This window comes from Athene noctua, chromosome 8 (genome assembly GCF_965140245.1).
Source record: "Athene noctua chromosome 8, bAthNoc1.hap1.1, whole genome shotgun sequence".
NCBI classification, from domain to species: Eukaryota; Metazoa; Chordata; class Aves; order Strigiformes; family Strigidae; genus Athene; species Athene noctua.
In genome coordinates, this window is record NC_134044.1 from 5,108,654 (window position 1) to 5,134,846 (window position 26,193).

The 26,193-nt window shown below is 45.9% G+C and overlaps 1 protein-coding gene across 2 annotated transcripts in view; it reads right to left on the reverse strand.

Moving 5' to 3' along the window:
* ARHGEF4 (Rho guanine nucleotide exchange factor 4) overlaps positions 1–26,193 on the reverse strand; it is a 189,935-nt gene that overhangs the window by 11,272 nt on the left and 152,470 nt on the right. For both annotated transcript variants that reach the window (XM_074912675.1, XM_074912677.1), the window contains 5 exons: positions 7,784–7,963; positions 4,338–4,532; positions 3,133–3,312; positions 2,289–2,521; positions 145–274 (listed from right to left, as the gene is read on the reverse strand). In XM_074912675.1, the coding sequence (XP_074768776.1) occupies positions 145–274; positions 2,289–2,521; positions 3,133–3,312; positions 4,338–4,532; positions 7,784–7,963 (918 nt within the window). The remainder of the gene's footprint in view (positions 1–144; positions 275–2,288; positions 2,522–3,132; positions 3,313–4,337; positions 4,533–7,783; positions 7,964–26,193) is intronic.

A 26,193-nucleotide genomic window follows, 5' to 3' on the forward strand; every position in this document is an offset into this window, starting at 1 on the left:
AAACAAGCTACAAAGAGGGACATCAGAACAGAGGTAGCACTTAGACAGTAATCCTTATGAAGATCTTGTTGTAGGCAGAAGCTGTTGGAGAGGGAGAAGAAGGGCAGCACAGAACATTCCATTAGTGAGGAAAGTAAGTCTCACCTCCCAGTCTTCTATTGAACTCTGCCACTGAGCAATTTTGTCAATGTTCTCCAGCCGCCGCTTTCGCTCATTGATGAGCCGAGCAACGTTCTTCATGGCATTTAAGGCAGCTTCGACATCTTTAAAATCCCTAGGGTAGGGCAGAGGCGTTAGTCATGACAAAATGACACGTGCTCATTGTACCTACACTCCAAAGGGCTGCAGTCTAGCATGGCCTAGGGCTGGAGAGCAGAAAACAGTTCTATCCCAGCTGTTTTATACTGGAGGTACATGTTTCTGTGGGCAGCTTTTCAGACACATGCTGGTTTTGAGGCACAGATTAGAGTCTTGTAACAAATCCAGGCCCAATCTGTGGAAGGCAAGGGAGTAAGCAATCAAATTCAGCCACAAAGGTGTAAATACAAGTTGCTGGAAGAATCTCCAGGGGTTTCCAAGCTCAATAAAATACAATATATTCATTATGCCACTGTTTTTATACAGGGGCTGGTTCTGTCACACAGAGGTAAAGCAGTTCAGCAGTAACTAGCTTCATTTCAAATAGGAGCTAATGGTTTATCTGGAAGGGCAGGGCAGAAGCTGATCTGCCATCCCCCTCACATCATCTGCTGGCACCAGCTACCTGTGCTGAGCTTAGAGTAGCTGGGAGGGAGCCATTCCGCACAACTTGTCTCTTAATGCAATTTTCAAAACATCTGTGTACTGCATTAAGGAACTTTCTGCTAAGAGGTCAGCTTCAGAACAATATGCTTATAGATTTAATAAGACATGCTTAAAACCAGTCTGAGAAACACCAGTGCTGTAATTAGGAGGGTAAAATTAAGTCAAGCCACAATGGACTAATAGCAACCTTTTGCTTTAATAGAGATTTTACATGTTTTATTTCTGTAGCTAATTATTTCAGATGCTTAAGTGACACAGTTATTTGAACTGAGGGCAGTGCCTTCACCCTGAAAGGGAGCAATAGATTTGGAGCTTTTGAGCTGGCGCTGAAGAGGCACCGAGCGTGCGTGGCTTGCTGCTGCAGGCCACGACTTCCCCCTGGGGAAGCACCGGGCAAAGCTCGTGACTGCCACTCTGCCCTGACATGCTGTGGCACTTACATGGACACTTTTGGGTATATTCAAACTGCTTTTGCAGGCAAAGTTTTCAACACCACCACCAGAAACATTTACCTCCAAAGTATTTATGTGCCAGTATCACATGTATGTGGGCCAAATGCAACAGAAAAGTATCACTGTGAGGTGGACCTTGCAACTCCAGATCTGTAACAGTCAGGAAAGCCCAGTGCTACTGTAGTGGAAAATGATGTACTTGTGTCACAAACTGTTTGTAAACAAGCAGGTGTTCATAAAGCGGATGTCCCAAACAACTCGGGTGGGGTGCCCTGTGGGGGAGGAGCGGAGCGAGCTCTGCAGAGGTGGGGTGGTGGGACGTTTCTTTCCACCCCCTCCTGTTGTTGCCCAGAGACAGAACTGCGCACGTACAAGCCAGAGAAAATGAGAAACTTCTGGAACAACCTGTTGCATAAGAGAGGCTATATAAAGGCAACACCCCACATGTGTCTTTGTCGACCCACCAGCTATGGACTGAGCTGGCTACTCTGACAACATGGGATCCAAGGGTGGTGATTTCCCTTTCCTGTGCCCCCCTCCCCTCTTTTCTCGTTCCCCTTTCTGCTCGCTCTCTTACACATATATTCACATATACAAGTTTTGTACAAATTAATTTGGGATCGGTTGGTCGTTGATGGCAGTCTCCTTGCCAAAGTGCCTTTATTCATTTTTGGACAGTTATCGATTGATTGTTGCCAAATTGTGTCCATTCATTCACTAAAGTGGCCAGTTAATAAAGTCACCAGAACAATTGTTCCTCTGAGTCATTGTGACTTGGCTGCCCTGCGGCTCTGCCATCTTCCACCAGCACACAGGCTCTCGGGGAATTCAAAAGATTCACCCCCCTCTAACCCATCACATGGGATGAGACAACTTGACAGAAAAATACTGTTTTTTCCTGGTTTCTATGAGGTAACACACAAGAACTGTGGTAGTGGCTGCTCTTGGCAAGCTGCCTTCAATACGCAATTCTGCGTTAGTCCATTTCCATGAGAGCAGTCTTGCTCCCTCCCACCCGCCGTGCTGCCCTACCTGTGCTGGGGGTTGGTGTATTTGAGCAGTTCAGCCAGTTGCAGTGGATATTTGCAGATTTTCTGCACGGGAGTCAGCAGAAACCCGTCCAGAGAGATATCAATCATTTTCTGCAGCAGGCGGCAGGCTTCGAAGAAGTAGACGTACTTGTTAACTTTGGTGAGGCGGGACAGCTCCATGCAGGCATTGGGGTGGTTGTTGCAGTATTCAGAGTATATCTGAAACTCTGTTTGCTGAAAGGGAAACGAAGGGATTTACTGTCCTTGTTCTTTAGGGTGATGGCCTGGCTCAAACTGCTGACTCTGAGTTCCCTGTGTAGGTCCTACTCCTGTATCACATGGGGCGGGTTGGTAAGTGGGATCCTCCCCAGATTTTGAAGCCTGGAAACCTAAAGTGGGAGATGGGCAGGGTGTATTACAAGTTACAGCACATGCAGCTTATCTGAGAGACCAGGACATTTCCACATATTCTAGCCTGTGCTCAGCAGAATGTTTTTAATGGCTGGATCAGCCATTGCTGATCCTGCACTGACCTGAAAATACCATAGCTGTAAACTCAGGTCCAGCTTGAGATTTAGGAATCTTCCTATTTTTGCCTAAAGTAGCATGGCAGGGAGTATAGCGATTGGAGGCTGAGGCACTTTGAAAATGTTCTTTCCACACCCACAAGAGCTAGAGGATATTTTGTTGGGAGGTGGGTAGTGGTTGAAGGGGGTGGGGTGGTGGCACTTGGTTTGTCTGGGTGGGTTTTTTTAAACAGCTTCAGTTCTGTCAGATCAGTTTCTAGATCCTCTGGCTTAGTCCATGCTCAGCTACCCCTTTTCCATGAAGTCAAATTTACTTACATATTCCAAGAAGCATGAGCCAACCTCACTCAAATGTGGGTGGTCTTTGTTGAATTTCTTCTCTAGTGCTTTAACAAATTTCTTCTGGCACCTGTAGATGTCTTCAATATTCCCAAAGATTGTCTTCAGCTGTTCTTCTGTAAACATGTCAGCTCTTTTGCGGCACTGCTTAATGTAACCCTACAAGGAAACCAAATGGGAAAGCTTCCTGGGCACTTGCTCTGTGGCCTTTGGGTATCAGCAGAAAACACTATGGCCTGTAGTCAGTTGTACACTAGGTGCCTGTACCCCCTTCCTTCATAGCTGCATCCATGTTTTAGCTATTATTTTCTCTACTATCACCCAAAACCTGGTACAAACGGAAACCAAGCCACTGTTACGTGACTGCCTTAAACCATACTGTAATCCACACTTGAAGGAGTCCCAAAGCTGCTTTCTCTCCTGTTAAAAACACCTTTCTCTGTCTGCAGGCTATGGAGTGTTCTGACCCCAGCATGGATCCACTGAGATTTAGGCCAATTAAATCCAGCTGCAGATCTGGTTTGGCTGCTTGTGTGGGGAAATGCCTGGCTGCCCCAAGGGAGGAGGAGTGCACAAAGGATGTGGGGGGACACTGCAGGAGGAAAGGCTTTTTTGGTAAGGGTGTGCTGCTTTGCCCCAGCTGGCTCTCCTGGAAGGCACTGCATTTTTGTGTCATTTCAGTGAAGAACTATGTTCCTGCAAAACTCCTACCAATTACCTTAATTTACTCCAGTGTATATGACAGAGTGTCTCTTTTAGAAGAGGTGTCACACAAATCAGCATATTTGCAAGTGAAAGATCTAATTGGCTGAACATCCCCCAGTTGTTTTGATCTGAGCATGACTTGCCTGAAGGCTGGAGTTGCTGATTATATTACCTCAGAACATATATTAAAGAGGACAGCAATTCTAGACATTTACTTTTCTCTGGCTTGGGAAATTCAATTAATTCCATTTAATCAAAGCCCAAGTGGATGCTCCAAATATAGAGGCATTTGGAATATTGCTGTAATGTATCTTCTGTTTTCTGAGCGTGCAACATCCTTTAGCAGAGCAGGCTCTGATGGAAATAGTCTCATGTTCAGAAAAGTTACCTGCTTAGGGTTGTTCTCTGGGCAAAAATGGGGCACACTGTATTATCCTTCAAACAAATTCTTACATTAGTTTTCCCCATTATTCCATTACCTCACAAATGTCCTTCAGATGCTTGATGTAATCTCTCTCTGTGCTTATGATCTCATTGATGACGTTGGTCCTCATTTGGTCTTTGGTGGTCTGCCCCATCCCAAAGCGGCGGGTCCCGCTGCTGGAGTCGTCCTCTTTGCCACCCTCCACCTTCAGGGGATAATCTTCCATGGGTTCATCCTGGTTTACTCGCAGCTGTGCCAGACACACAAAATGTTCACTGTTTGTTTTGCTAAACATGACTCTTCTGAGGAAACGAAGTTGGGGACAGTTGACTGAATGTCAGACAAAGATTGAGCCAGGATAAGGAGTGACAAGGGCTGCTATATGTCTATTACGTGTGAAGGTATTTTTACTTGGGGAAGCTAAGGCCAGATAGTCACTTTCGGGAGGGTACTTTCAAGCCACATGACAGCTGCTCCCCCTGTGTGACATGGGTGGTTTTAAGCAGGCAGCTCTTGTGGACAGAAGTCACAGGAATGGTATGGAGTCCTCCAGGAAGGATACATCAAAATCGGGACAAATGTGGTTTATCAGTGAAATCTGCTTATGAGGGGGCACTGGGGGGGGGGTGGACACACACAACACACGACACCCAGAAAATAGGTGCTTTTTTATATAGCTTTATTGCTGTTCTTATACTGTTCTCGTAACAGGTGGCCTCTCAGTATCTGCTTCCCTGAGATTACTGAAAGAGAATTTACTGTTAACATAAAAGCAGCTACAGACGCCAGTGGGCATGTGATGTGGAAAGGACTGGCGCTGCATTCCCGGCTGCGTGTGACACGCGTGGTCCCTCCACAGCGCCCATCAGATGGCAGCACAGCCCGAGCAGCGAGCAGCTCCGGCTCTGGGGACCGGCCCACAGCCTGCACTGTCAACGCTACCAGAGCACCTTTGCCAACAGCAGGCAATTTCTGGTGCGTTTCACTTAGGAGCTTTCTTTAAGCAGTAGCATTGTAGCTCTGAGTGCCCATGGGAATGTTTTGTACACAACTGGAATGATTAGTCCCAGCACAGAGAAGAAGTGAGAAGCACTGAAGTAGGAACACGCATAACTATAGGCATTTTTAGTACAATGACACAGAACCGCTTTAAACCTTTAATGTAGTTTCTAGACATGTTTACTTACCACTTGATACAGCTATATCTACATATAAAAAACAGTGCATACACATCCCTTGTCCGCATAGGCATAGGTTGCATTTACTCACTGTTTACAGCTGCTGAAGCCTCAAGTTGTGCAATCCAGGTTTTCCTTTGCTGTGAGCAGAACAACATTGCCTAGTCTTAAATTCAGACCTTGGCCTGAAACTCGTGTGGAGTAACTGAGCAGATTTATCCACGTTCCCAGACATATCAGCCTTCCCAGCAGTAAGCTTGACACTCAGAAAATCTTCACACAGATGCTTGAATAAGTGTTCTAATTGCTAAAAGAACTTGTTATTCTGCATCCCTAATGGCTAGTACTAGTCTGCTTTCTCCTGAGACATTATGCCAGGTTTTTGCCAGCCAGGACAACAATTCAACTTACCAGTAACATGAAAGAAAAAAAGGTCTGTGTTTTGATTGCGAAAAAGCAGTTCCATCCCCACTGAGATGCTGAGAGTTTGGTCCTGCTAATCTTACTTGAAAAAACATCCACCGTTTGTAATAGTTATCCAGCTGAGATGGTATCCTTCAATCTATACCAAAACATTTCAAAACTCTGATAGCACTATCTGCCCCACTTCTCCAAGGACTTTTGCTACAGACACCAGATCACCTCGTATCACCTCCCCTCATGCTTCACCTGGCTTTGGGTCACTTGTGAGCTGGAGTGACCCGGATAAAGCACTAAAGGGTTGAGAATCTCTGCCTTTAGGCACCTAATTGCCGTTGCAGTTACTGAGGAGCCTGCCCTGAAGTGGTGAGAGCAGTCAGACATCCACACCAACAGTCACAGCCCAAAGAGAGGAAAAAAGCTTTTCTCTTCATGGCAGGACAGGAGCGCACAGCAGTTACCCAGATTCTTGTTTTACTCACCACTTGTACAGAGAATTCAGATGTTTCAGAAGGCTCTGCTGGAAATTAACCCAACCTCTGCAGTATACAGCTGGGTCTGTCTGAGCTGTCCTATATAGCTATTTCTATATGGTCTTTGTAGCTGGCACCAAGGGAGAGCCTTGGCCAAAAACCATCAGGTGTTTCGCATCTCCCCTCATCAGTTGTCCCACATAACCTCCAAGACAGTTTTTGTGTTTTTCTCCTCCATTTTTAAATGCCTGGAATACAGTGGTCTGTGGTAGCCCAGCAGCCTGATGTTTTTAAAACTCCAGGGCTGAGAGAAGGTGCATATGCATGAGTCAGGTGGCTGCACACTTTGGGACATGGCATTGCACTGGACCAGGAAACTTAAATTTGGTGCCATGCTCATCTGTAGTGTCTGAAGTGGACACTAGAGTGAAGACCTCTGCCAGCTGCATCTGGGATTCCTCTAGGAGATTAATTGTTGCTCGTTCTTGCAGGGGATGCTGTGTGCTTGGGCCCAAACCAGCTCATATGGGTAAGCAGGAGCTGTGCCAGCTTTATCTGTGATAGAGTAAATTTTCCTCACAGTAGCTGGTATGGGGCTGTGTTTTGGATCTGTGCTGGAAACAGTGCTGATAACACAGGGATATTTTAGCTGTTGCTGAGCAGTGCTCGCACAGAGGCAAGGCTTTTCTGCTCCTCACCCCCACCACCAGCGAGGAGGCCGGGGGTGCACAGGGAGCTGGGAGGGGACACAGCCAGGACAGCTGACCCCGACTGACCCAGGGATATCCCAGACCATCTGGTGTCAGCTCAGCATAGAAAGCTGTGGAAGAAGGAAGGGGAGGACTTTTGGAGTGATGACGTTTGTCTTCCCAAGTCACTGTTACACGTGATGGAGCCCGGCTCTCCTGGAGATGGCTGAGCCCCTGCCTGCCCATGGGAAGCGCAGAATGAATTCCTTGATTTGCTTTGCTCATGTGCACGGCTTTTGCTTTACCTGTTAAACTGTCTTTATCTCAACCACAAATTTTCTCACTTTTACCCTTCTGATTCTTTCCTCCATCCCACCAGGGGGGGAATGAGAGGGTGGCCGTGGGGTGCTTAGTTGTCTGCTGGGGTTAAACCACAACAGACTGCAAATCACCACGCAGGGCAGCTCCACAGCTGGTGCAGCTCAGCTTAGCTCCAGAGTCTGGAACTGAACCACCCTTGTTGTGATCTATTCATGTAAAGAGAGACTTCTCCACACTGGCGGCAGCTCAGCTGGGAGGGCCCAATGTACCACAGCCAGGTGTAGAGGAATAGTAACAAGACATGTTACCAACTACCTCTAGCAGTGAAAGTGCTGAGGAGTCACTACAGAACTAAACCTGGAGAAAAAGAAGAAATACTTGGTGCTAATGGAGACACATAAAGAAACATCAAGCTCTTACCCGTACAAAGCTAGCTGGAAACCAGCCTTCGCTGTCCAGAATCCTCCCCCACCACCACTCCTTGTTGGTGGCATCCATTACTTCAATGACATCTCCGGCCTTGAATCCCAGCTCTTGGTCATCCATTGTGACATGGTCCCAGAGTGCTTCTGCATACACCACGCTGCCATCACTGATGAGCTGTGGACAGAGCAAGTCAAACTGTCAGCTCCCTCCAAGGACGCAGCGCAGTCTGACGACATGGCTGCAGCTTTGTCACCGCTGCTGCTGAGCCAAAAAAGTGTTGATAACTGTTTACTCCCCATGAGCAATGTGAAAAGGACTTGGTGCTAGTCTGGCAGTTGCTTCGACTGATCTTTCTCTCAATAGAGTTTACACAGAATCTCTTGGACACAGTACATTTACTACTGCAAACAACATAAATTTGATGCTCTGGAATTTCTTACTGATGATTTTTGCCTCAGCCAGCAAACAAGGCTCAGTGGTGCATTGTTGGTGGAGGATGCTCTTGTGCTGCCAGTGCAGCCCTGCTTTGGAAAGCTGTGAAATAAAATCTTGAGCACCAATGCTTAGGGACATCCTTCAGAACAGAAAGAATTCTGAGGCCTCAGAGAGAGCCTGAAGTTTTTAATGTGGTTAAACTTTGCACTTAAGCTGCTTAAAGTAAGTCCCCTGGAGAGTTTAAGTAATTATACTGAGGGACAGTGGTTATTTACATGTCCCACAGAGGGCCTACTCTAGGAAAAAAAAGGATCCCCAACAATTAAAAAAAACAACCAACCAAAAAAACCCCACCAACCCACATGGCTAGAGGCTGTGAGGGGCCTCTTAACCACAGTGGTGATTGTGTCTATAGGTGCCTGATGCCATTCTCAACCATTCACACCTTAGTTACGGTGCAGCTAAGCAACAGTTGGGACCTGTTGCAGTGGTGTATTTGTAAGCTCGTCCTGCTGGCCACAGCAACAGGAGTGCCTGCCTGATGCCCAGAGGCTTGTCATGTCAGAGTCTCCTTTGAATTTCAACTGCCCAGTACACACACAGACTTCTTAGAGCCTGAGCATGACTGAGACTGACTAAACACCAAGGATTTCCCCAAGAAGGCAGAGTAGTATACTGGAGTGCTGCTAAAGAGGACTTACTCAGCCATTCTGGAGTGGCAGTTAAGCCCTATTTTTCTCCAGGAAAATGGTACAATGATGAATTTTGGGAAGACAAGAAGAAAGAACAGTCTATAAGGCACAAGGGAAAAAGAGAAAACTGGTACAAAACCCACTGTCTATGGTACATCTCACAACACTGCAGCGGTATCACCACAACCACATAATGCAAGTGTCACCCATGTTGGGCACCTTAAGATTGCTTGGTCACATGGTTATCTACTGCTCAGGGTTACTGGTTTTCCCTCTCTCCAATGAAGAAAGATGCATGTTGTAAAAATGTCAGGATAATTGTGCATAGAGTAAATCGGGAGAGAGTTAACGAGGCATTTTGAAAGAAAATTCAAATACAGTCTGCCTTTGGATAGCAAATGCCCCTTCACTGAACCAGAAACAGCTCATTGCAGTGCTTTCATTCTAACAAAAATAACAGGGTGATGGGGAAGGAGAGGATGAGAGGTTCCCACTTATCTACGCAGTCAGCGTGTTGGCACTCCCCACAGTGCCTTTTCTCAGGGCTGGGTGCCTCCTTACTGCAGGTTTCTACTCTTCACAGAGGCGAGCAGTCACTGTGGTGAGGCCCAGCAAGCTGGGAACATAAGAGACATGCTGCTGTCATACAGCTGGGCAGTGGCATGATGGGAAAATGATCCAAGGGTCTTAAACAGCATCTCGCTAGTCTAAGCTCCTATAGCAAGGACAGGCTTTGATCCCAAGGCAGGTCTCAGAAGATGAAACATCAAGAGTGATGAATGCATCATGCAGCAGAGGCAGCTACACCCAACCAAAAGGCAGGTATACATCCAGATGAGCTGTGGAGGGAAAGGATATTTGGGCTTGACATTTAAGGCATACAGCTGTTAGAGCTATGTGTGATGCAGTGGAGTGATGCTATGTGTATCTCAGTGGAGGTAGGGGATGGAGAGCCACGTGACAGCAAAGATGCAAGGGTTATTGATGTGTTAGAAACCATGGAAGCACCTGAGAATGGTCACGTAGGAATTAGGGCCTCTGCCCCGAAAAAAGGTCACGGGATCAACAGCCCAGCTGAAGTGCATGTACACCAATGCATGCAGCAAGGGCAACCAGCAGGAGGAGCTGGAAGCCACTGTGCAGCGGGAAAACTATGATATAGTTGCCATCATGGGAACATAGTGAGATGACTTGCACAACTGGAGTACTGCAATGGATGGATATAAACTCTTCAGAAAGGATATGCAAGGAGAGGCAGTGGGGTAGTGCTGTATGTTAGGGAGTGTTTTGACTGTAGAGCTTGACAATGGTGATGGTTATGTTGAGTGTTTATGGGTGAGAATCAGGGGGAAGGCCAACAAGGCAAATATCATGGTGGGACTCTGTTATAGACCACCCAACCAGGATGAAGAGGCAGATGAAATATTCTGTAAGCAGCTGGGAGAAGTCTCACAATTGCTAGCCCTTGTTCTTGTGGGGGACTTCAAATTATCAGGCATCCACTCAAAATACAATACAGTGGAGAGGAAGCAGTCCAGGAGGTTCCTGCAGTCTGTGGAAGAGAACTTCCTGACATAGCTGGTGAGGGAGCCAACTAGGGAAGGCAGCCTGCTGGAGCTGTTGTTTGCAAAGAAGGACTTGTGGGTGATGTGATGGTTGGAGGCCGTCTTGAGCATAGAGATCATGCAGTGATAGAGTTTTCATTTCTTGGACAAGTAAGGAGGGGTGTGAGCAGAACTGCCACCTTGGACTGCTGGAGGGCAGACTTTGGCCTGTTTAGGAGCCTGGTTGACAGAGTCCCTTGGGAGGCAGTTCTGAAGGGCAAAGGAGTCCAGGAAAGCTGGACATTCTTCAAGAAAGAAATATTAAAGGTGCAGGAACAGGCCGTCCCCATGTGCCAAAAGATGAACCGGCAGGGAAGATGACCAGCCTGGCTGAACAGAGAGCTTTGGCTGGAACTCAGGAAAAAAAGAGAGTCTATGACCTTTAGAAGAAGGGGCAGGCAACTCAGGAGGACTACAAAGATGTTGTGAGTTTATGCAGGAAGAAAATTGGAAGGGCCAAAGCCCAGCTAAAATTTAACCTGGTTACTGCTGTAAAAGACAAGAAAGAATGTTTCTGTAAATACACTAGCAACAAAAGGAGGGCTAAGGAGAATCTCCATCCTTTGTTGGATATGGGGGAAACGTTGACAAAGGATGAGGACAAGGCTGAGATACTTAATGCCTTCCTTGCCTCAGTGTTTAATAGTAAGACCAGTACTCTCTGGGTACCCAGCCCCTTGAGCTGGAAGACAGGGACAGAAAGTAGAATGAAGCCCCATAATCTGAGGTGGTTAGTGACCTGCTACACCACTGAGACACACACAAGTCTATGGGGCTGGATGGGTTCCACCCAAGGGTACCGAGGGAGCTGGTGGAAGTGATCACCAAGGCACTTTCCATCATTTATCATCAGTCCTGGCTAACCGAGGAGGTCCCAGTTGGCTGGAAGTTAGCCAATGTGACACCCATCTATGAGAAGGGCAGGAAGGAGGATCTGGGGAACTACAGGCCTGTCAGTCTGACCTCGGTGTCCGGGAAGCTTATGGAGCAGATCATGAGTGCCATCACACAGCACATACAGGACAACCACATGACCAGGCCCGTCAGCATGAGTTTATGAAGGGCAGGTCCTGCTTGAGTAACCTGATCTCCTTCTGTGACAAGGTGATCTGCTTAGTGGATGAGGGAAAGGCTGTGGGTGTTGTCTACCTAGACTTTAGTAAAGCCATTGATACTGTTTCCCACAGCATTCTCCTGGAGAAACTGGCAGCTCATGACTTGGATAGGTAAAAAACTGGACGGATGGCTGGGCCCAAAGAGCTGTGGAGAATGGAGTTAAATCCAGATGATGGCTGGTCACAAGTGGTGGTCCCCAGGGCTCAGTACCGGGGCCAGTTTTGTTCAGTATCTTTATCAGTGATCTGGATGAGGTGATCGAGTGCACCCTCAGTCAGTTTGCAGATGACACCCAGTTGGGTGGGAGTGTTGATCTGCTCGAGGGTAGGGAGGCTCTGCAGAGAGACCTGGACGGGCTGGAGCTATGGGCTCACACAGGCCAACTGTGTGAGGTTCAACAAGGCTCAGCTCTGGGTCCTGCACTTGGGTCACAACAACCCCCTGCAACGCTACAGGCCTGGGGATGAGTGGCTGGAAAGGTACCTGGTGAAAAAGGACCTGGGGGTGTTGGTCAACAGCCACCTGAGTAAGAGCTGGCAGTGTGCCCGGGTGGCCAAGAGGCCAATGGCATCCTGGCTTGTGTCAGAAATAGCGTGGCCAGCAGGGACAGGGAAGGGATCTTGCCCCTGTACTCGGCACTGGTGAGGCTGCACCTCGAATACTGTGTTCAGTTTTGGGCCCCTCACTACAGGAAAGACACTGAGGTGCTGGAGTGTGTCCAGAGAAGGGCAACAAAGCTGGTGAAGGGTCTAGAGCACAGGTCTTATGAGGAGCGGCTGAGGGAACTGGGGGTGTTTAGTCTGGAGAAAAGGAGGCTCAGGGGAGACCTTATTGCTCTCTACAACTACCTGAAAAGAGGCTGTAGTGAGGGGGTGTCGGTCCCTTCTCCCAGGTAACAAGCAATAGGATGAAATGAAACAAGTTGCACCACGGGAGGTTTAGATGGATATTAGGAAAAATGTCTTCACCAAAAGGGTTGTCAAGCACTGGAACAGGCTGCCCAGGGAAGTGGTGGAGTCACCATCCCTGGAGGTATTTAAAAGACGTGTAGGTGTGGTGCTTAGGGACATGGTTGAGTAGTGGACTTGGCAGTGTTAATGGTTGGACTTGATGATCTTAAAGGTCCTTTCCATCCTAAATGATCCTATGATTCTATGCTTTTTATGCATAGTTCACTTAACAGGCATATTGCATATACTTTGCCAAGCTTGAAGCATACCCAGCATTATGAATAAACCCTTTATTCATATTTTTGAAACACCTGCAAGTCTTGTCAGGCTTCTAGAAAGTTAGAGATTTTAGCTTTCTAACATAAAGTAGTTCTGACTAGAGTAGGGAAGAGAGTGGATGTAAAAGTGTGTATTTTTCCAAAATCCTTTATCAGACTGCAGTTAGAGAAACAGCTGGGCTGTGGATTGCAGCAGATGTTAGCTACTCTCAGAAAACAGCTTTGCTGCTGCTTTGAGCAATCCGCCTGTGCACAGTCCACCCATTTGCTTTAGCAGTCCGACTTCAGTGACTACTGACTGTGTGGACCACAAGCTGAGCCCAACTCCTCCCTTCTGCAGCAAGAGAAGAGCAATAACAGGGTGATGGTGTGGCTGGAGCCGAGCGTCTGGCTACCCCTATAGAGAGGAGCCGATTAAACACACCGACCTCAGAGTGCTGGGGCTGGGCAGTCACTTAGGTAAGCCCTCCCAGCAGGTCACACTGGAAGTGCTGCCATACCACGCCGAGGTACGTATCCCTGTGGGTAAGGGATGGCTGTTGCTCAGGAAACGGGCATACGCTAATAAATCTTAGAGAAGAGTGACATTCAACATACAAATTGTGATCAGCACATAAAGAACATGGCTTTTTCTGAGATAAAACACCTTAGCTGTCTGCTTAAATATGCCACTCCGAATCAGTGCTCTGAGTATGACATGTGGTAGCTGGCATGCATGCCATGACCGTGACTAGAGACTAAATGGACTTTCCTCTGTAGCATTTTGATGATCACACAAGCAGAGCACTGATGATGTGAAGGCATTAATACCTTATAGGACCAAGCTGTCAGATCTCAGTATCTTAATGAGAAGACAAGAAATCAAGCGTGACCTAGTGTTAACAGCATGTTAAAGTTGATACACCCAGCTCACAAGAGACAGAGCTACAGAGTTCTTCTTGAAGTCACTGAGAGTCATGGGGCTGCCAAGTGAATCCTCAGCTGGTACTTTAATCCATCCACTAATATGTTAAATTGTTTTATTCAGCCATATTGTGAATATGATTTGCCAAACATAGAAAGTCACAACTGACTGATCATCAGCCTGGCCAGGTAGGCACAGGCAAACAGACATGCTACTACCAGTTTTGTGCATGGAAATAACTAAAAATCCACCCGAAATACAAGCTAGGATTTGATTAACTGACACCAAACACCGTGTTTATAGAAAGGAATGATCAATACGGAGTAAAGCAAGAAATAAAGAGTAAAAAAAAATTTATATATGATTTGGATTGTCTCAGTTAATTTAGTACGGCAGCACTTGGAACACCTCCGTGACTGCAGGCTGATAGGCTCTGCCTGGTCTCCTCCCTGCACCCCCTCAGCCTCTGCTCATACACTGGCGGTGGGCAGGAGGAGCCGACACAAACGCTGAGAAGAGTTTAATGATCACCATGCTCAGTGCTGTACCTTATACTATTTTTTTTCAATTCTCTTCAGTCCAATCCCTAGGCTGATACAGAAATATCAAATCTACCCAGTCTAACAGTCCCTTTCCCAGAGCAAAACTAAATGTAGCTCTGAGCCAGGATTGACATTTCCATGGCACAGAAGCACCTATGGTACTGCATGTCACTGCAGCAAGCAGAGCTGTTACTGGGGAAAAGAAGGGTTAGGACTCTCACTCCCTACCCCAAGAAGGATAAAACACACCAGCAGCTAAAAAGGCTTTCTGCAAAATGTGTTAGAGCATGGCACAATCAAACCAGCTCCATTATGAGAAATGCTTATCTTCCAGAAAAGCACATACTAAAGGGAATGCTCACCATTTCCAAGCATAGCAGCTCCTCGGCTCAAAAGGCTCATCTTACCACAGGTTTTGATCTTTGCAATTAAAGCAAGGTTTGAAAAACAACTATTAATTTCCATATGAAACAACATTTATGAGCTGACTTTGTAGTATCAAGGACAACTCAGTACATGTCCTTGAAGAGCCCCAAACCAGTCTCTAGGAGAGCAACATTAGAAGACAGAGGCTGCAAACCCAGCCACTCTACAGCTGCTCTAGCTGCTACTGCAGCTGACAGCAGTGAAAACAAAACAATTGGCTATTTATCTTTGTTTATAACAACATTTAAGTTTGTAGACAGCAGTGTTTGCAACCCAAAGGCAGTACTAACACTGATGCTTTGAAACAGAAAATCAACTGCAGCTCTAATATTGCATTGGCGTTTCTGTGGAGCTGCAACTGCTCTCCCTACTGTCCATGCAGCCACAGCCTTGCTGCCCATTTATAAACACGGCAGATGCTAAGGGAGGGCGGCGATAAAGCGGTGCTTGTGCGGGTTACTCAACATATCACGGAAAGATGGAGCGGGGAGGATTGCTGCATTGCTCCTCCAAGCAATGTCTATGCGAAAGAGGAGACACAGCCAGGGCTATTGCCCCAAATTAAGTCCATTATATGTGGGTAAACATATCTGGCATGCCAAGGCCCATGTCTGTGGGCTTGTTTGCATTCCAGCCACTCAGTCCCTGTTTGTCTCTGGCTGGACACCCTGACAGAATTGCCTTGTATGTCCTGGTCTTGTTCTGACAGGAGCTCCAAGCAATATTAACAGAGATAAAAGATCTCAACAACTTACAGAGGGAAGAATGAAACTGCCTTTAGGAAATACTTATCTTTGAGCTACTCAGTTCTATTTGAATAAAATTTGAATAGATTTATCTTGATAATGCCAAGTCCACTGGATCATATTGAGCTAAAAAATGAACCCAGGAACATCAGAAGATACTGGGAACAGGGCAGCTCAGGGAGAAGGTGCCAATAAAATGGAATTTTCTTTTCAGCTTTCTGCTGCTAAAACAGACACCCTCCATGAAGCCACACCTGAACCCAAGCCCTTCCTGGTGAACTCAAATGGTTGCTGTGAAGCCTGAGTTTGTTGCTCAGCCCCCCCTAGAACTAGTGCATTACAGACTGAAGCTGAACTGGGTCAGCACGTCAAACATTTAAACCCTGCAGCAGTCCTGACCCCAGAGGCAAAGCCCCACCCCCAGCTCCAGCTCCTTCACCCCTCACTTTGCTTCCAGAGCTTCTCTTCTGCCTTCTCTCATGCAAAGTGCAGCAGAGGAGTAAAAGAAAAATTTTATTTTCACTCTTTCCCCAAAGTAGTGCTTCATTCACACAAATACTTATTTTTTCTGAACACTGGTAGAAGCAAGCTAGTCTCTCCCTTGGACTGAGCCCATGGGATAGTTTTCAATTCCTCTTGACAGCTTGATCTGGCCTCCTCTCAAAACTTATAGCTTCACTGTTTAATGATGGACAACAGAAATGAAATTTATCTCATAGAGCTTCTGTCATCTGAACAGCAGGGATTTAGTCTGAACGAGTTATCTTGGTTGTGTTTACCAGCATCTCCGCTTTGTGGCGAGAGACAGGCACCCCAGGGAAGGGTTCATCTCAGGCATCTATCTTAGCATGAGGAATCAGCCAAGCCCCTGGGGGTGCTGTCTCCCTTCACTGCCAGGGAGGAATTTGGGCTAGCTAAGACTTGCTGCTTGGCTGCAGAGTGCCAGAACCACCGACACAACTCCACAGCCACAGCAAACACTTCATCGCCTCTTACCGTTCCTCTGTCTGCACGTTTCAGGGTAACCAGACACGTGTCCCGCATGGGCAGTGGGTTGCAGTCATCACTTCAGAAGCACAGACCTGCAGACCATGCCCCCAGCCAAGCCATGCCCTCGGTATTTGTTGTCATTTTGCCTACTGTGTCAGCTGCATATTTTTTCAGCACAGATTTTAGAGTACTGATTAAGGATAGTGGAGGACTCTCAGGCATTTACCAAACACTGCAGATCTCCATTCAAAATATTTTAATTTGACAGTGATTCTCCTTAACAAATCTGAGATGTCAGTCAGCCGAGATCTTAATCCAGTTAAGTGTGCTACACTGATATTCTATAGTGCTGCTTTTTTAATCAGTGCCTGTACTCAGACTCCTCATGTGACATTAGTACAGCTGCCTCCATTTACCAAACATTCAAAATTTGTCATCACATTTATTTGGTAAGAACTATTTTCCACAAAACCATTCTGACTGGCATTAATTGCATTATTCCCTTTTATTTATATCATCTGAGTCCTGATTCCCCCTCAGAAGTGGTTTAAACAGATGGGAAGAGGAGGAGGGTCCCCCCGCAGCAGGCAAGGAGAAGCTTTAAGAGCTCCCTTCAGCAAGTGCTACAGGAGGAGGGAAGCAACCCTTGTAGAAAGCGGAGGCAGAGCTGGGCTCCATCTTATTTCAGACCGTGTGTGAAGAGTACAGTGTGAGAAAGCATGCCAGCTGCATGTCCATCTGAGTCCAGTTAAATGATTTTTCAAACTCCAGAGTGATGCAATTCCTCACCTAAGATATGGGACCTGATTAAAACAAATTAACTGAAATTGCCTTAGACCATTTTACTTTTGGCTGAAATAGGCCAGGAAAGTTCTTGAAAGAGTGGGGATAGTGACCTGTAGCTGAGGAGGACACCTACTGATCTCAATCCTGTCAGTGCTCTCAGTATCCCAACCATCACTCTCCATGACCTGTATAGCAAGGGACTCTGCTAACATCCTTAAGCTCTGGCACAAGGAAACAACAGGAGCAAAGCCCTTCTCAAATCTGTTAGATAGTACTCTGCAAAAGGTTGCCTTTGTATCACATTTTACAGTTAAATGTTGCAGCTGCTGGTAGTGCTTACAGTAAGTAAAGCTGTAAAATAGCTCACTTGCATGCTAGTTTCCATAGGATACTTATTTAAAATTACATCTATAAGACATTTATTTTCTGGTATAAGTCAAATACATTTTCACTCTTTCTAAACAATCAGATACAATGCTGAGTGACAGAGTGACAAAATGGCAAATGAAATTCTATGATGACAAATGTAACACAAGCAATATCTAACACAAGTGACTGACTAAACAAGCTACTCCTCGGGAATGTCTTTGCAGACAGAGTTAAGAAAACATCGGCCTGCTCCATCCGGGTCAGGAAGTCTGAATGTCAGGAATGACTCAGAAAGAAAGAAGGAAGAGGACAACTAGACAAGGCACAAAGAGCAGCACAAATCAAAAGTGGGAAGAGTTTCTAGGCCTGTACAAGCTAAACAGACCTTGAAGCCGCAACAGAGAAAGGTGGATGGAGGGTGACCACGAGATGAAGGCTTACAAAATGGTTATTCATAATGCAAGGTTGATGGGTGCCCACGTGAAATCACCAGGCAAGAAGTTTAGTACAAAAGCAGTACATTTTCCCTGTGGTGCATAATTAAGCTGTGCCACAGGATGTCACAGAGCCAAACATGTAGATGATTTAAAAAGAGATTAAGCAAATGTATGTCTTTCAAAGCCATTTAAACACATCATATCAGGATACAGCCCATCAAGGATCTTAAATGCATCCGGGAAGGTGCAAAAGGGAAAGAGCCAGGCCATACTTGCAGCTATTCCTGAGCAGCTACCCCAGGTCACAGATAAAAGCGTTACTGGCTGGCCCTATAGAGATGGTCTTAGGATATTAGGGTAGTAAAAAACACAAAGGAAAATAAATGTTGCCTATTCATATTACCAACAAATAGTTGTTGAAAATGGTGAGCCCTGAAAATGTTAACTTGACAGGGACAGATATGTTCCCTGAGTTACAGCAACACTCTCGTTCTGGTGGAAAATTATCAATTGCCAGCACAATGATTACAAGGATGTTAGGATATCCTCTGGGGTAGGCTGTCATCCTCCTGGCTGGGACTCCTCAGGCAGAGTAAGTGTAGCACTTCCACAGGGTTTCAACACAACAGATTCCACACACTTTATCCTACCCACGCAACACTCGCCAGGAGCATGGAGGAGGGTCAGCCCACACACCTGGAGTATCCATTCATCCCTACCACATGGATATCTGACTCTTGGTCTTTTTTTTCCAAAAAAAGAAAGGATGAAAGTGTACCCAGGAAAACCTGTCTGTTCAGACATTGTCTGGGAGGCTTTCAGGGAGGAAGAGTCCCTGCACAGAGGTTACAGGAGCAGATATGAGCCACATCCTCACTCAGAATGTTCAGAAAGGCCTTTACAATTAAGAGCTCAAAGGACCTCCAAACCTCCTCAAGCACTCAGAGAACTTAAGTAATTCCAAAGCTCTAAATCACCTTAAATCCATCTAAGGCCCTAAAGTGTTTTAAGCATTTTAAACCCATCTAAAGCCTTAAAGTGGCTTAAGGAGCTTGAAATACTCTAATGCTTAAAAGTGGTTTGTATCTTTAACTTTTGGCTAACCCACCCCTCATACCTCTCCCAATTTTGTCACATTCATCACTCTAGGTTAAGGCAGGATCCAAGTGCCACAGTCCCATTTGCCCCAAACAGCCCAGATCTCTGATAGAACCACTCTTTTTAACCCCTATTCCAGCTATTCTAGGGTGCTCTGGGGAGTGCTGAGCCCCTCTCTCCTGGCTCAGCGCAGACCCACACCCGACAGCTCTGATGGCAGCAGCGGGAGGTGGGTGCACACAACTACTCCAGGATTTGTAACAGGGGTTATTGGGCTGGTGCTGTAGCAGCACCTGGAAATCAGCCAGACACTCTTCTCCTATTTTCTCTGCTTTCAAACTAGAAAGGAGTGAGGCCTTGGGTTGAACTCTCAGGTTTGAACAAGACTTTGACCTAGGGCTCACACATCTACAAAGTTTCTAGTTTCTGGTTCCAGTTTGGCATCAGATGAAAACCGTGTCAGACTGACTGACTCCCCCTCATACCTCACCAACAATTTTGAAGAATGCTGCAGAATATGAAGCATATCTGTTTAATGCAATTTTTACATTTTCTGATGCCCTGATTTTAACTGTACAGTCTGTGAATGGAAATAGCCCAGGGTGTGTCTGTTTAGTTGTCCTCACATTTAAGAGTGAGTGCTGTTGCATCTTCCTTACACTACCGTTTCTCTGGCACCCAAATGAAACTATTTTCTTTAGAAAATTTTACTCAATGTTACATTAACACGTTTTTCTATCACTGATGCTACAAACTTGCCCCATTCCCCTCTTGCTGTTGCCTACAGCATTACCCTTCCTCTGTGCATGCCCACCAGCACATCCCCTTGGAATGCTTCCCATCCTTCTCCCTCTCTGCAGGACCCTCCCATGACTTAATTTTGAGATTTTTCTTTTTTTTTTTTTTTTTTTTTTTTTTCTTCCTCTTTCACCATTATTTCTTTGGAGAAGTGAGGAATATACCATACAGATTCCCCAGGACAACGTATCCAAAACAGTTCAGCTGCAGCTCATCCAACACATGGATTTATTGAGGATAAATGTTACATCCTGGCTCTCTGTAGAAGAAAAGGTAAGGGAACCATGCAGTTCCCAGAACTCTCTGACTGTTGCTATTCCCTTCCCCCCAAAAATACAGCAAGTTACAGAATCAGTTATCGCTTGAGAGCAAATTAATCTAAATTTGTTTTACAAATAAGGTTAAAGAAAGCATTTTAAAGCAGATACAAACTGTGTTGCTAGCAAACCACTCTGAATCATCAAAAGGTCAGCATCTCTTTGGGCAGTAAGCCAGAAACACAGTGCGTGGCTTTCCTTTTCATGTGTATACATGATTTCATTTTAATGGAACCCACTGCAAAGAACACGCTGAAATGATTTTTATTGCTCCTATCTCCTGTGAAAACATCTCCCTTAGATTAACAGCACTGTGCCAAAGTCTGTACAACACTGGTAGGTGCTGGAGGACATGCTGGGTGAACAGATACTGTTCAGCAATTTCCATGATCTGGCTCGCAAAGATGATCTCCTTGCCTGAAAAAAAAAGCCATGCAGAGTTTAGTATCTGTTTCTTTTCTTCATCTTCTCCTGATAGAGAAACCTTGCATGTTTTTGGTGACCAAAAACTTATGATTTTCACCGCCATCCCACCCCCTGCCACCTTTCTGGTGATCTCTCTCCCAGTGCACACACTGTTTTAAAGCCTTTCTTCATTGAACTAAGAATCACTGTCTGTCCTTTTCTTTGAAAATGGGACAGAAGAAAATCTGAATATCAACAGAACAAAAAACCAAAAAACCTTGATAATGTCTCAGTGTCAGGCAAAGGAGAATGCCTAGACTTTGGTTTTGGTTAGTATCCGTAAATATAAAAATGAGTAATTTCTACTAACCTTTCATATTTCATAACCTTTCAACGTCACTAACCTTTTCATATTGCAAGTGGTCTGTGCTAGGTAAAGAAGATTGATTCAAGAAGCAGCAGGTTCCTGGGTTCTTCTGAGACCCTGTACTATTATGCCTTTGAATATATCTATGTTATTAATTTGTCTCAAGTTGACACCATCTGGATGAAGAAACCTAATAGCCTAAACAAAGCTAAAGCCTCAAACCAGAATCACATTCCTGATTCCAAGACCACCTTGAAAGCAAGCCCTCTAACTACAGGAGACTGAAGTACCTGCTGTTTCTCCTGCAGAACATGGCTTCTTTAGTCCAAACAGGAAAAGATCAACATATCTCCTGTTCCTCACAAGTTCTCATTTTAGTTGCCTTGACTCCCTGAACAACCCTCCCATAGTGGCCACAGGCTTTTCAGTATGACAAAGTAGTTTTGCAAAAGCAGCTCAATGCAGAGCACATTCTGGTAAACCAGGCAGCAAATGGGATACTGCAGTCCCTGGCTCTCCTCTCTTGGCATCTAGAGCAAGCCTTCTCACTCCATAATTAGATAGTGCTTAGTATAACAAGTCCTGACTCCTGGGTGCTACAGGTGTGAATTGAGATACTAAAAATACTAAGTGATGACTCCTTAGCAGCCTATCTTTTCTTAATCTCCTGCTGGAACTATTTCATTTGCTGAGGTGAGGAAAGCTGTCTTAGGCTGCTGCTGAGAGATCCTGGTGTAGCTCTTTAGATTCACATCTGATGCCTACGTACAATGTTTATATTTCCAGACAAAATTTGCCACAACTCTGCAGACACTCAGCATGCCAAGACTGGACAGGATCATGATTCAAGACAGTCAAACCCAGCTCTACTACGCTGTTCTGAGCCACGTTACCACAAAGACTACAGACACTGGACCTATAAATAGCATTCGTGACCCGCCCCTGCACAGTGGTCACTACAAACCAGCACAACTTAGTGGAAGACAACATACTAATTCCATTCTTGTGTTGATATCCTAAATGGATGCAACACCAAACAAATACAAAATTTTTAAGCATGGATGCTATGGTGGTTTGCTCCACGTCCTGTGTCACCTTGGCTTTGCCCAAGAGCCTGCTCTGGATGGGAGCTGCTGCAGGAAGGGAGGTGGGTGTGAAGGCAGCCTCTCTTCCCCCAGCTGGCGGAGGCTCTACCTTGCTCTGCCACCAAGGGACAGCAGAGATTCAGGTGCCCAATGTGAAACTGGTGCTGTCTGGAGGAAAAAGCATGCTGGAAGGGACTGCACTGGGGTCTCCCTCCTTGGAGGGAGAAGGGGAAGACATGGACCTCAGTGCTGAAGCAGGACACATGGAACTAGAGCCCTGCACCAGGAACTTGTTCCAGAGGGGCAGATCAGCTGGTCAGCTATAAGGGAGAGCAAACTCTCAAATTTATCTCTCCATAGTCCTTTATACCCGACAGACTCTTCTGCTGAAGGTTCAGCAACAACCTCTTGGTACTTGGGGAGACATTTTTCTTTTAGCATTACCAGCATAGCTGAGCTGACTGTCACTCTTACCAGTTACAAACACAGAAGGCTTGCGGCGTGCAACAGGACAGAGAACACCACTGTGGGCCTTCGGCAGGTCCAAGTCCTGTTTCCACCACTGCCAAACACAGACAGAGAGTGGGTGCACTGCATGCAATAACCACAGTCATGCCTGGAGTAATCCTACCCAAAGAACAAAGATTCAAATAAGACATAGTTTTATTCCAGAGTTTCCAGCACATTCTGTAGTTAATCAGTGACATGGCATAAATAAGAAGTACTCCCCCTCTTAAAATCTTTCTTGAACCTATATAATGGGACTTCTTTTGGTTTTGTGTTTTTTCTTTTTTTTTGTCTTCTGTAAATCAAAACACTGGAAGCATTAATTAAAAGTAATTGTTGATGGTATCATCCTAAATGCTTACTCTGTTTCTTATCTGGCCAGCTCATGCCTTAGATTCCAAGAATAAATCACAAAGACAGCAGATACCACGTATCACCACAGAAATGAGTTTAGCCTGGGAGAACAAATTAAGAAAAGATACAATCTAAAGCCCAGATCTCCCTCTGGAAATGATGTCTTCGTCTCACTCCTGTTAATAGATTCTCTTTGCACTTGTGAGGCTCAAAGTAAAGCAGTAGCAGAGCAAAGCTCTTGACTGTTAAATGTTCTGGTGAACTTGCCCCACACAGGGGTAACACAAACTACCCGTTCAGGGCTCAGGGAAGTAGTAGCCTGCCCCATCCCCGCACACTGCTTTGTCACGCAGCTGGAGTACACCAGCACCACTGTGACAGCACGGGGAAAGAGTGGAGGCACAGCTCTTATTCTGCATCCTGGGGAGGAGGAGGAGGAGGAGGAGTGCAGCAGCCCCAAAAGGGCCCAGCTGATGTGACCTGGTCTGCAGCAGAAGCAGCGAGCGCAGTGGGCACCAGGCATGCCAAGTGCTTTGCAGAGGGGCAGCGATGGGGTGGCTGCCCCTTCCCTGGCTTCACTGCGCTCTCCCTGGGGCTATGGCCCAAATGTCATGGCAGAACCTGTCGTTCGGATTACTGCAGGGAAGGCAGTCGCAGCCGTCCTGCAGAGCACCCGTCTCTTGTGTCAAATAAGTGCACCGAGAGCAAAGAAAAAAAAAACAGCTTTGTAGACAGAAATGCCAAAGGCTTCTCCTTCTCCACTATCCTTCTGTCCCCATCTATAGCTCCTACACATGATTCAGGGATCCTTCACAAGCTTTATTTTTCCTGGGTTTTATCGGCCATCGCAGCTTCTTCAGCCAAGATCTGAAACAGGCTTGACTGAATCACAACTAATGTCAGACTGATAAATGCTTATATATGTCAGCTGCAGCTTCCAGCTGAATGTATACAGCTGTAGGTGAAGTCGAGGAAGGAAAAAAACACTGGGTTCCCCATAACAAAACTCAACACAGATACTTCAGGTTTAGTCAGGTGTCAAACACCTAGACAAGCAGTGAAAAGAGAAAAATAAAATTCACCTGATATTAAATATTAAGAGGAAATTTTTTCCCAGGCTCTTAGCAACCAGCATTAACACCTGTGGCAAGCAGCATTATTACGCATATCTTCAACGAGTTATTACACATATCCTTATAGTCTTGCTGTTTGTCTTATCAGGAATTTTAAATGCAAGAACGATTCTACTTTTTTCCTCCCGACTACTCTGGTACAAATTATCTGGTGAAATTGCCTTATGCAGGGGTAATGCAAATTGCCCCATACAGGGAAGGGGGAGGCAGTTTCACCAGGGGTTGCATTACCTTTTTCTGTAACATACTTTTCTTCCAGGTTTTCCCTCACTGTCCTGGACTCCCCATAGCCCTTGAAGAAAACAATTCTTAGCTTTATTTCTCTAGCAGCTGACAGGTCTTCTCCCGCTGGGGAAGTCTCAGATCCTTTGCATCAACAAACGCAACGTTTCCCAGGGGGGAATGCTGCCTGGCAGGAAGCAATGTGGCAGCTCTGTACCTCAGAGGCATTAACTGCCCAAATTCATGTTATGCCTGAGACTTAGATTTTCTCTCTAGCATCAGTGAGCATTTTGGTCGCTGGATCAGCTGTTAGCAAGACACTCCTCCACCTCCCATCACACGCACTGGCTGCTTCTGCACAAGCTTTGACGTGTCAAAGCAGCAAAGGCAAATGGCTCTGGCTCCCACAGACACAGCTGCTGTAGCTGGGCAGAGAAAAGGGAACTTTTTGGAAATAAGGACATCATACCAGGAGTGGTGCAGATATGGTAAAAGTGGGACAGAGAACAGGGAAGGAGGAGTTTGCAGTGTTGTGGGAGCACTTGCCTGCTCACAGTAGGGCTGTGCCTGCCCTGGCAGCCCACCATTGCCAGATTTGGTATCTCATCCTTTTGAAACCCAGCAGAGTCCTTTAGCGAGCAGTGGAAATAGGGTGTCCCCAAACTGAGCAAGAAGCAGCTCCAGTTATCTAATCAATTCTGCAAGACACTAAATAAAAAGTTCCTGGGAAGTTTCCCTGAAGCACCTTTCTAGGCAGGGTGTAACAGGAAGCTACAGTCTCCAGTTCAGTGACAAAAGCCACCCAAGGAGCATTTCAGTGTCATGACACCAAGCTAAACAAGAGCACAAGTCACTTCATAAATCTAGGATCAGTCTTGGCTGGCAAACTATTGTGCTGAGCCTACCAGCTGCCCCGCACAGCCTCCGTGTGCCAAGCCAAATGTTTGGATTATGAATGGAGTCAACCTACCGAATACTCTCCAGAGCTATGTGTGTACATGCAGGCCCTGTGAATAACTGCAGTTCTCATCTTACATCAGATGTGTTTTGCACTATTTCAAGATACAGAGCAGGCGAGACAGCAGTAACTGACAGTTCAAACACATTGCAGGGGCTGCCATGACACTGAGGCCTGTTACTGCTCCCACTGCTGTCGAGAGCAAAACACTCACCCACTAGATGAGGGGTGAGAACTGCTGAACGCTCAAGCACTTTCAGAGCCTGCTCAAATGCTGTGAGGGCAGATCATGCACAAGCAGCTGCCAAAAGTTTTCTGTACCTATGACCCCAAAGCCATACTTTGGTCTCTCATCTGTCATTTGAAGACTGAGATATACTTTCACACCTTTCACTTGTCTTTTCCAATAAACAATCTTTTTTCCACCTTATGCCATAAAGTTCTGATTCCAGCTGTAACTGAGACCACAGGTAAAGTTTACAGGGGAGAGAAAACAGGTCTGTTTGAAAGCCAGTGCTGTGTGCTGAGGTTTGGGTTGTTTTGTTGGTTTGTTGTTTGGTTTTTGGTTTGTTTTTTTTTAAATGGTAACTTCAGCATACTCTGGATGATTCCAGTGGCTGTTCATCACAATGTCTAGCTAATAGACTTAACAGCCTAGTTTGAGATTTTTAATAGTTCAAAACTGTTCATCCAGATAAGAGGTTCCCAGAGAAGTGCAGAGAGCTGGGGCCTGCTGCTGCCCCACACCCAGCACTGCAGGAGACTCTCCTCTCTCAGGGAAAAGGATGTTCCATACTCAGATGTAACAGAAAGGAGCTCAGCAAGAACAAATTTCATTTTTTTGTGTGCTAAAGTGATGTGGTTTTTGTACAACACTAATGTATT